At 38.5% G+C, this 11870-nt stretch overlaps 2 protein-coding genes across 3 annotated transcripts in view; one reads left to right on the forward strand and one right to left on the reverse strand.

The window, feature by feature from the left end:
• The window catches only part of LOC105162306 (WD repeat-containing protein 76), a gene marked incomplete in the record, with an annotated part of 4074 nt that extends 1044 nt beyond the window's left edge, over positions 1-3030 (forward strand). Inside the window, 4 exon segments of the mRNA XM_020693714.1 lie at positions 1-144; positions 814-1220; positions 1776-1874; positions 2441-3030. Coding sequence (XP_020549373.1) covers positions 1-144; positions 814-1220; positions 1776-1874; positions 2441-2654 — 864 coding nt within the window.
• On the reverse strand, positions 4041-7938 carry LOC105162307. 2 transcript variants are annotated; one of them, XM_011080315.2, is made up of 9 exons: positions 7691-7938; positions 7517-7574; positions 6718-6826; positions 6436-6577; positions 6147-6198; positions 5915-6061; positions 5730-5841; positions 5330-5456; positions 4041-5044 (listed from the first exon to the last, which is right to left on the reverse strand). In XM_011080315.2, exons 1-9 carry the CDS (start codon positions 7867-7869, stop codon positions 4585-4587), a joined length of 1386 nt encoding a protein of 461 aa, XP_011078617.1. In that variant the 5' UTR covers positions 7870-7938; the 3' UTR covers positions 4041-4584. The 2 variants fall into 2 exon arrangements, with proteins under 2 accessions (XP_011078617.1, XP_011078618.1); XM_011080316.2 differs by having other exon boundaries at positions 6718-6837; positions 7691-7859.

Below are 11870 nucleotides of genomic sequence, written 5' to 3' on the forward strand. Positions count from 1 at the left end.
ATGGTGGTTGTTGGAAACAAGTTTGGAGATGTTGGGTTTTGGAACATTAACAGCAAGAAAGAGGATGGTGATGGGATTTACTTGTATCACCCACATTCCGGGCCTATTTCTGGAATTCTAATAGACCCTTGTTCCGTATCAAAGGTGTGGATTCCTAATAATGATTTATTATACCACAAAGTACACGACTCTGAAAACAATATGTTGCTTTGCCCATGTAGAGAGTTGGGATCACCATGCATAGAGCTTAACTTGAATGAATAGTCCAAGCATGGTTGAATTTTATACTCTGTTGAGAAAAATTGTCTTTTTACATGAATTTAGTCCTTTGCATGGGAATTAATCTAAAACTACTTGCATGCGAACTTATGCAAGAATTTAAGTTTGGCTTCTAAATTTGATTCAAATAGTTTGACGCTGGTACTTTTGGCAGGAACACTTGTTCATTTCAGGGATTTTACTCAGAATGACAAAATCAGGGAGTTCCTGATTGATATTTTAGTGAGATAGGTTATTCATGCATATCGTTATTAAGTTCTGTATTTTTATCTTCAAAGAAGTTAAACAAATTTCTGATGTATTATTATCTAACTGATGACTAAGTGCAGAGAAACACTAGTATATTAGGTCAAACTAAGCATTTAGTTTGGATATATAATCAATTTGGGGATTGATTTTGCCCTGGTCACAATATGCTTCGTGATGCCTCATACTGTTAATCAATTTGGGGATTATTTCCTATATATCAATGTCATATTTTAGTATATGCACAAACACTGTTAATGGAGCAAAATGCCTATTCTTGTTTTGCAGATGTACAGTTCGTGCTATGATGGGTTTATCAGGTTGATGGATGTGGAGAAAGAAGTATTTGATATGCTTTATTCAAGTGAGTACCCCATATACTCTATGTCGCTGAGTCCACGTGACACAAACACCTTATGCTTTAGCGAGGGCAAGGGAGGAGTATATATGTGGGATGTAAGAGCAGGAAAATCTTGGTTATCATGCGATTTACATGAAGATAGAATCAACACAATAGACTTCAATGCAGAAAATGAGAAAATCATGGCTACAAGCTCCTCAGATGGAACGGCTTGTATTTGGGACTTGCGACACATGCATGCAAATAAACCAAAATTGTTGAAGTCTGTTAGTCATAAAAGAGCAGTGCATTCTGCTTACTTTTCACCTAGCGGGAAGTTTCTGGCAACGACAAGGTATGTATTGGCACCATGCACATTGCAATAATAGTAATTGCTGTTTTGTTTTTGGCAATGGCTGTGCACTTAGCATTTTGTATATAAAACTTAAAAATCTTTGTATAGCACTTGGGACCATGCACAAAAATGTAGTTTTCTCCTTCAAAAATCTTTCCAGCGTCTGTAAGGTTCTAAATTTGATGAAACTGTTGTTCTTGCATATCTTAACATAGCAAAATTATTAATTTCTTTTTTTGTAAAAGCATCCAAGTCTAGATCATTTCGGTGTATATGAGTTAGAACTGGATCAGATCTTAGCTACGTTGGTTTTGGTTTTGATCTTGTTACTCTCGCTCCTGCTCTTAACAGCCTTAAACTTTAACTTTATAATCTTAGTATTTATTGGAGATTATAGATAAAGTACAAGGCAGTAAGCATATAGCACAATGTGTATTGTATCTAAAAATTCTGATTACTGCAAAGTAATGTTCTTGTATCTGATTAAGTGGCTGCAAGCATTTCTTTCTCAAAGAACTTGTTCAGAGGATGATACTCCTTTATCTGTTCCCACAGTCTTGACGACAAAGTTGGCTTGTTAAGTGGAGCTAATTACGAGAACTTATCTATGGCATGTCATAACAACCAGACAGGCAGGTGGATTTCAACATTCAGGTATCATATCTCTGTCAAAAAGGTTTATGTAATTGGTCTTTACTTATAACGTTTTGCTGGAATCCTATCTATATGTAGTGCCTCTTTTCAGGAGATGTGTTACATTCTTTTTCTTTGAAGCCAGTATTACAGAACAGGTTTTAATATTTTTTAGTTAGTCTGGGTCTGTTCTCCAAATGAACAAGTGCATATTGGATTTTGATGTTCTAAATCTTACAGCATAATGAAGGCAGAGTATTGTAAGTTATGACTCTATTAACACTGTGCTTTTATGATGGAACTCTTTGCTCTAAAGCAAAGGTGTCTTTGTGAAGGTTGATGCAGACAACTAAAATGCATCTATTATATGCTTGAACTTATCCTGTCCTCAGTCGCGGTGATTTTGCAGTAGTTAGCACTATGAGAATATCCTTGGTTTGCCATATTTAGCTTTATTGACAAATGATATTACTAAAAAACTCATGAACTGCTGGGTAGTTTGACTCAACAGATTTGAGATTTTGGGGTTAATCACTAACAGCACTCATTCTTCTGTTCTTTGTGTTTGAATGTGCCGGTGGAAACAGAGGCATATGGGGCTGGGATGACTCGTCCATCTACATTGGTAATATGAAGAGAGGAGTTGATGTTATATCTGTTGCCAATACAAAAACTGTAGCTACTTTGGAAAGTGATCTCATATCCGCTATTCCATGCCGGCTTGATGCACATCCATACAACATGGGGATGCTTGCAAGTGCCACAAGTGGAGGTCAAGTTTATATATGGACTCTGTCATGAGGAGTTAATATTTTTGGAAGTATCATTTTGACTGTTACAAGAGATAAGCTTGATGACATTTTGGAATGTATGTCATGAAGCTGTGACATTGTTGTAGGATCTTAGGTAATATGTTTACTTGATCATGAGATGGTTCGGGAAACATCTATTGTCTGTTTCGAAGCTCTGCATGATGAATGTGAAGATTGAGTGGATGCCATGAGTTTTCATTCCTCCATGCAAGAATTCATTATGCACATCCATTTGATGTAACTACCATTGTTTAGCAGCTGCTACTGCAAGAAACGTACGAACAATCATCATTTTGGCAACCGGAGCAAATGTCTCATTATAATCCTGCCCCTTGACTGACTTGTTGCCCAAAACCACTAGTCGTGCCTTGTATCGTGCAATAGTCTCATTTGAGTTGTTGTACTTTATTGCAGGCAAGTGTGTTTGCTCTTTATGTGTTCCATTCTTTATTTTCATCACTATTCTTTTCTTTGTATCCACGAATTCTTAAATATTTAGGCAACAATGAAGTAACATGTAGCAAGAATTTTGCCATTTCCTCTTGATCTGATCACCACTTTATATCCTCCAACTGAAATAATTTTGTTTTTGGAGACGAATTTATTTGATCACTCTTTCATTTAAAAGTTTATAATATTAGAAAAGAAAAATATCTGCTGTTCGTGTCTCGATAACTTTCTTTGCATGCATTTTATTTTTAATCGAAGCGTGAGAATTTTGTTTCTTTTTTTCTGTAACTGGGTGACAGCGGAGAATTGTGCTAAGACTATTCCTTTGGCCTTTCATGATAAGTTTTTATTTGTTTCCTTAGTCTATTAGGAGAATAGTGGCTAGATCATTTAGTTCACTGCGCAGAACCCTTTCTATGCTACGTTCCTAATAGAAAGCTGTCATCCTTCTCTGTTATCTCTACACCAGACAAAAAATGTTAGTTAAATATGGTGTCCTCTCTCCTACACAGCTTCTGATTCAAATTAGCTTAGATAAAGCGGAATGGGGCCCGTGGATACCTTGACCAGAAAAGGATGTCTTGTCGCAACCAATCGAAAAAAGTAAGAGGCTCAATGTAATTAAGTGTAATTTTTGCTAAAAGCTGCCTTCTCCACAAGGATTGGCTGTGACGGGACTTCGTTAGATGCCCAGATCATCTGCTTGTTCAGCCACGAGCACTAAAGTCTATTTAGTCTCCTCTGTCAGTAAAGGCAGGCAATACAGCGGTAAGCTATGTTAACCGGAGCTGAAGTGATGCAGAATTAGTTTAAATTATTGACAGTAAGGTATGGTTTATCTAAGTTTTGATATTCAAAATCAACCAAAAAGAAGAAAGAACAACGTATCTGCAAACTTGAAAACACAAAACATTTGATTTGATCACACAAGTAATTGAAATATAAGATGCCAAAATTAGATATTACAGGTGGGTGCTGTAACCGGGTAGACCCACAGCCGTGAAAAGTGTTCAAACTATGGGATAATTTTGTTGAAAAATTGAAATGTGATTACATTGTTCAGCAGTCCATGCGGGAAATAAACGATCATAAAGAACAATTTCAGCTCCAAAGTGCCCACAGTGGAGGTTGCATGGACACTCTTCGAATACATCAATGAACATTCATCCAGATATCAAGATTTTCACTTTCCTCATGCACAGAAAGTTTAAGATCACTGTCAGGTCTCAGTTTACTGCAAAGCTGCCGTCATGATACCCCAACGGCTCAGGTCATATGGCATCTCAAGTGCAAGATTCTTTGTCTAGCATAACTTCAGAACTTGCATGGTACTCTGCTGCTTGATGGCAAACAGTCTCAGCTCACAAGCTCATACAAGAGCTTGACTAAACTTTTCTGGTAGCATCTTTACAAACATTCTCTTTTCCTTGTGGAGATCACCATGGAATATACCGTCTTCTTTTCTGTATTTATTGATGCAGTTTATGCTTCCACAACGTTAATTCAAAAGGGATCAGATTCTCGTCATGGGAGAGCACTGCCTGAGCCAATAGTTTGCCGAGCCAACCATGGAAGAGCAGCCCTCTTGCACCAAGGCCTGTGAATAGCCAATATTTGCAAGTCGCACTCCCATCAACATAGTTGTCTATACAACCCAAAAGTGGAAGTGATCCATCTGCCGTGAGTGGTGGCATTGCTCTCAGTCCACCAACTGCTCCAGTTACGGTCCAATTTTTAATGGTTGGATATATGGAAGATGCCTTTGGGAGTAGCACTTCCATTGCCTTGGAAGCTTCATCTGTGGTGACATTTCTAGAGTAATCCATCGATTTCCAGTCCCATGTTGATCCCAAATCCATACGGCGAGCTCCATGTACAGCAAGCCAGGCATCGGACAAAATAGAGGGACTATGCTTCGGATACTCTTCTCTGAAATGAACAGTTCAAAGACATCTTCAACAAATGGATAAGAAGCTATGAACTTTAGAATACTATCAATACTCAAAGCTGTTTGATGTAGAATTAAATTGAATTTAAAACTTTAAAATAGAAATGAATTTGTTGACTAGGTGAGGACATCATGATAAAACTCGGGTGAGTGCAGTGCAAAATTGACTAGCTTGTCCTAATGGTCATTTCTTTGTGGCGACGATCTTTTTGTCCTAGTATAAGCCACGCAGTAAACCTAGTTGTAGCGAGTAGCATTAAATTTACCTTATATCATCACCAAGTTGCAGGTGAGTGATGATGCCTCTACATGTCCTCAGTGGCAGCTTTCCAGACAGCTCCGGCAAAAACACTGCCCGGGCTCCAAGGCAGATAATCACTGCATCATATTCCCCTGTAGAATTGGCTTTTCTTATTTTTCAGAATTGACAAGAATAACACTGACAGCATGTAGCATCTCGAACCAGGTTAAAAAATTCTTGTGCTGCTTGGAAACACCATCAAGTTAAGCTCCTTGATAACTAATCACCTTTTTAGGGGTTGTTAAAAATAATCCAGTTTAGTCAAAATATTTTATAAACTTGGAACGAAATTATTTCCAGAACAACAGTAATAGGATAAAAAAGTGGCTATCCTGTGTGGGAATAACAATTGTAGAACGAGTTACCTGCTAGATCTAGCAGACTCTGGACAGATTTCTGGTGAAAATGCAATTCTCTATGCACATGACCTAAGGTCGACATGTCATTTACTAGATTCTGGCATGCTAAGTATAGACCCTACAAGAAAAAAGCTTACTAAGTGTCAAAAAACAATAGAAAAAGATAAGCCAGTTAAGACTTTTTGTCTAACCTCAAGGTAGCTTTGAGCATTAATATTCAATGCTTGAGGCATAAAAAACGCCAAGTTCAAAGGTACCGACAAGTTAGGGACAAGGTTTTGAGCAGCATCCTCATGGATGGGCTCTATTCTGCAATTGGCAATACAGTTCTGAGCATTCTACACATGAAAACAAGATGAGACGCCACTGATAAGAAGTCAAACCAACATTTCTAATTTGATTTGGCAGCTCAGAAGGTCTTACCTCTGTCATTATCTTCATGTTCTTCAAATTGATTGCTGGTCTTAAGATCCCTCTGAAATTTAAAAAGTTAATCCCAGTTCCAGGTGCAACAACTAACTCAAAACATAAACTTATTCGTTAAACCATCTACAAAATATGAAGAAAACACATGCACTCCAGCTAGAATTTAGTATGAACTTTTCATGCAGCAAATATTGGTCCACAGTGTCCCCATACACAAGTAATTACCAATCATTCTGCAAGTATGTAATTGGAATATATAGGAAAAGCCATAGGGGAATTGCAAAACCTTCTCCTGACTATAGGAGACTCATTATTTTCCAGAGTTTCACATTTTCCCTGGTTTACTAGCTTAAGTAGTGCACCTTCAGCAATATGTAAGAGATTTAAAGTCTCATTCCAGCACTCTGCACCCCGCCAAAGAAGCTTGACTGCGAAAGTATGGTGACTTACTCAGGTATTTAATCAATTGTTGTTAACATTTGAATGCATCTACAAGGTATTTAGGATAAAACAAACAAATGCCAATAACAGCAGTAAAGATGAAGACAAGTAGAATGGTGGTACGGACCTTTTGGGGAGTACGGATGCAGCAGTCCACCAGCAACTCCAGATGCACCTCCACCGATACCAACTTCATCATAGATATCAACAGAAAGATGTGATTCCCTAGAACCATGCTGCAATACATCTTCAGAACAATCAATACAGAAACACTGGATTAAAAAAAAGAAGAACATATGGACGCAAAACTGATGAAGTTCTTCATGGACAGCACTAAATCATGGAAACTGTATGCGACAAGTATGCCCATCAGAACAAACAAAAATTGAGTACTGTTACTATAATACAGAATTGAGAGCTCGTTTCCCCCATTACTCATACTTGAGCACTTTAGGCGCAGAATAAAATTCAGTTTATTTCATAAAGTATCTCATCTTTGTAGGACTATCAATATATCTTTGCTCTCAAAAGGCATCAAAATCTTCACTTTGAAACATTATTCTATCAATGTCCAATAAAAAACAAGTTAATATAAAAAGCTTGAAACCACATTCATCAGTCCTATACGAAATCTGCAAGTTGACTATGCCTTATGCTTACATTTCCCAGTATGCAAAGCCGACCACATCATGATTTCTGCGAGCCTTGACAATTTTTTCAGAAAATCATCACAAATAGAGGCATCTGCATAGAGGGAGAATGGAAAAATGCCACATTTTTTCTCAACACAGAATCTATTGTCCGTTTATTACGAAACTAGGCGAAAATTTCACTCTTGACGTCTTGCCTTTGCACACAATTTGAATAGTATCATTCTGTGATAACACACGCACAGACACACACAATGAGAGAGACAGAAAGAGTACTTGAAGCAAATTCCAAGCGACGGATAACCCAGCAAAGCCAGCACCAAGAACTGCATATCTACAAATACAAACCAACAATAACAAGAAGAAGACAAAAACCCACGCAGTATAGATAAACTAGATACCAAAAACTTGGGAAAAAATTTAGCAAATTTGAAAAGCGAGAATGAGCACCTGAGAGGTGGTCGTGGGCATACAGAAGAAGAAAAGGAGCAGCGGAGAGAGAAGGAAGAAGACGGAGAGCAACGCCTACACTTCTTCTGTGTTGACAACAAAGGAGTGGGTTTACGCCAAGTTGAAGAAATGTACGCGGGATTGGGATTTTGTATGAACATCATCACCATATCCCTCATCTACTGTCTTCTTTGCCCTTTGTCTAACATTTTGGACTTCTCCGAAGGTGGAAATCATATTTAGACAGCCACCAAATTTATAGGCTTTAGATTACATGAGAATGGTTTTGATTGAATTTGAATAAAGGGAAAATTACATTTTTTGTCACATAATTGTACCTGTTTTCAATTTTAGTCCTACGCTAAAATCAATTCACACATTTAGTCCCATATGTGGATTGTTTTTTAATTTCAGGACCAAAGGGGAATTCCGTTAAAAACTTAACGCCAGCCTCCTTTTTTTTTGACGGAATATCCCCTTTGGTTCTAAAATCAGAAAAAAACATCCACATATAGAACTAAATGTGCAATTAACCTGAATGTGGGACTAAAATATGAAACAGATCCACTTATGAGACCACTTACGGGATTGGTTGAGTTGATAATGTCAAAATATAGGATGACCCACTGGTACGATATCGGGGAAAAACATCCAAAGAAGCATTTGACTTATAGTTAGCATAAGTTATAATGGAATTTCCATAATCACCTGAACAACCAAAAGAATATTGGTTGAAGGCTAAATTAACGCTAAACTTTTTGTTTAGTAGCATCACAACGCACAAATCAACAAAATTACACAGGTTATTGACCAGAAAATGCTACACGCTAGAGGTCCCTGCACACGTCTCTTCAGTATTTTTCACCTCATAGACAAGCCTTCTTTTTTACACTTAATAATATGCAACATTGATATTATTCAAGTAAAGGGAAGGATCAAGATAAATTTCATTGAGTTTTTTAGTTCAGCAAAAGGTATTGTTTCTGAAGTCCATCAAATTCATAATAGTGTCCCATGATCTAACCAATTAGGCCCGCTCGAAAGATGTACGAATAACAACTTCATATTTCTTTTTCGCGTCGAAGTGCATGAATCACATATACACGAATTATCTAAACTTAAACCCAATGTATATCATTTCAAACGATAAAAAATTTAGTATTGTTTTCCTCGCTAAAATCCAAGGACCACACATAGCCAGAAATGAGAAGAGCTAGAGACTACAAACATGAAATGAGTAAACTGCATTTCCATAAAAGTATTTGTCATAAAGTCTGAAAGAATGGGTAACACAAAAGATTCAAAGAACCGTGTTATGAGAAAAGAGCAATTATCTCGTACAGTAGAAGAAAGGACTGGCACCCCAGCTGTGTTTGATGAGGTCACTAGTTGATATTCATTGACGTTGGAAGAGGATGCATGCAGATTTGCAACCTCCTCAAAAGTTGGTTGAAAGCAATTATTAAATGGTGGTATCCACCACATGACAGAATTATATTTGCAATAAAAAGAGATTGTAACGCACCAGTTTGACTTCAGTAATTAGATGATATGGATTTGTCTTTTTCTTTAGATATTGTTCTTGTTGTGTGTGGATAGTTCTCCGGCAAAATTACAATTACAAAGATTTACCGAAACTTAAAGATTATTATACACCTTTCTAATACAAATTACAATGGCCCTATATAACAAAAATAAACTTACAAGTAGTAAACCGGGGAAATGCAGCAGTAATGTAAAAGGGGACATAAACAGATATATGAAGAACACGGTTCAGAGCCTTAAGACCCAAGGCCTACCGAGGCCAAAGGCCACAACCTTTTACCGGTTGCTCAAATGACTTAAGCCACACAGGCTTCTATGAACCACAAAGGTTCCACCCCAAAATCCACTAAGGAAAGGCCACAAAGGCTTTTAGTCCAAACCACAAAGGTCAAGCCACAAAGGCTGTTAAGGTTTTTCAGAGAAGATAGAAGATGAGAGAGAGAGAGATATCAGTTAGCTATCCAAGATCCGCAATGAACTAGCCATATAAAGAGGCTGCTCATTGAAGGGTTGCTAATGGCCATTTTTGGAGAAGAGGCGAGAACAAAAGACAAGGAGTTAGTGAAGAACCCAAAGGGCCAGTTTGATGAAGAAGAAGAGCAGTCGATGGAATGAGGGGGAAAATAATTAGGGTTTGGCAGAATTAGGTTTAAGTAGTAAGGTTGCCGGGTCAAACCTTGTAATGGGTCGGGTCGTTGGATTGGGTGGCCCAGTGGGCCAGCAAGTGATTTGGCCGTCCAAGTAAGAGGCCCAGCCTTTGGTTTGGGCCATATAATTTTACAGTTCTCTTTCTCATCTCAAAGCAACTCCCCTACCCCCAACTGCCCTATATATTAGTTACTGAACAAAAGACTCTCCAAACTTGCAGATGCCAGAAAGATACTGATGCTGACATAGTCCATACCGGATTAACAACTTAAAAGCGGGATTTTTATCAATGTAACTTCCATTGAATGGCCTTCATGACTAAACTAAGGTACATTCAATTTTAATTCGTCCGAAAACTTTCCATGCTGGAAAGATTATCATAATATATAGTAAATTTAGCCTTCTAAATTTGAAACATTCAGGAGAAGCAAATGCAGGAACCATTTGAAAACTGACATTGTGAACAAGACAATGAAACCCATGTACACAAAAAGCACGTAAAATATTATTAAAGAAATCCTGGAGAAGGAGAAGTTAGGCTGGCACGACGAAGAGCGCCACATCTAGTCCCAGATCAAATAGCATGTCTCAAGTAGTTTGAGTTTTTTGTTGTCTGTTTTTAGCATATTAATTGTACTCATACTACTTAATAGGAGATGCCAACCCGATTTCGGCGAGAAGAACTAATCCACCTCGATCACGTTTGGTCATAATCTACGACCGCGACCTTCCCTCGTCACCGACCCAAACCTACGATCTGGAAGTAAAACAAAGATTAAGCTAGTCGGGTTCGTCCCGACGATGACACTCCGAAGCTTAAGTCAGATAAGGATCGAAAGAAAAAAGTAGCGATCTGAATATGTAGGTGAAATGTGTGTGTAAAGCATACCTTCTCTCTCTGCAAGTAGGAGTATTTATAGGCAGTGGGGTTGTGGGCCCACTCTTGAACAGGTGTCACCTTTAGGGCCATGCATTCAATGACTAAGCAGCTTCAGGGGTGAACATCTGTCCGGGTCAATTTGCTGGTCGGATCTGAATTCGCCCGACCCAATAGAGACGTCATCAAGCCACAATGAAACACATTCGATCTAACGATCTTATCGTGCGATCTCCTAAATGCTTTTTTGTTCCATCAACACATGATCTATTATGCGACCATCAGCTTCGATCTCTGTTAATCCTTGCCTTTCAATAATATCCCTATCACAATTCCCCCACTTCTTTCAAATATAATTTATTACATTTGGGAGAAGTCAAAGCAACCGACTTTTCAATAGAGGTCTAATAGAAATCCGCTGGGTTGCGGTGTCAATCTTGTTCCAAGACTTGGAGTTGAAACGGTCCCTTGGTGGATGTAACGTCACCATTGATTCCTTAACCGTCGCATTTAACAAAGAAGCCACGTGTCGATAATCCAGCGGATACCCCAATCGCCGTACTAACATGCGTCTCTCATCCGCGCGCTATTGTTAGGGCGCGCCTTCCCATACAATTGCCTATATAAACCCCTCCTTTTCAAAATCCGTGTGCTCAGCTTGCTTATCTCTGAGATTGTTGCCAAAACTCCAGCGACCCGCCCCTCCGTCCTTCACAAGGTACCATGTCTTCCATTAATTCGAGTTTTTCCTTTTCTATTTCTAAGACCTCCCCTATGCATGAGGAACAACCTTCCGAGGGACCCTCTAGAGTTAGGTCTAGATCGAGGTCTAGGTTTAATCGCTTCAATAACTCTTCTGATGACAAAATGCCTAGGCATGTTAGATTTCAAGAGGCATTAGATAATAGTCCTTGGATAGGTATAGGAAGCAAGGCGAAGCAAACTATTCACCAAATAAAGGAGAAATTTTTTATCCCTCACGATTTTGAAGTTTTGATCCCCCGTTCTTTCGACTGTATGCACACACCACCTAGGTGCTTTTGTTCATTATCAACTAGTCATTTTGAGGCTGGTGTGCCCCCCCCCCCCCCCCGTTCCGCTTCACTTGTG

This window comes from Sesamum indicum, linkage group LG5 (genome assembly GCF_000512975.1).
Source record: "Sesamum indicum cultivar Zhongzhi No. 13 linkage group LG5, S_indicum_v1.0, whole genome shotgun sequence".
NCBI classification, from domain to species: Eukaryota; Viridiplantae; Streptophyta; class Magnoliopsida; order Lamiales; family Pedaliaceae; genus Sesamum; species Sesamum indicum.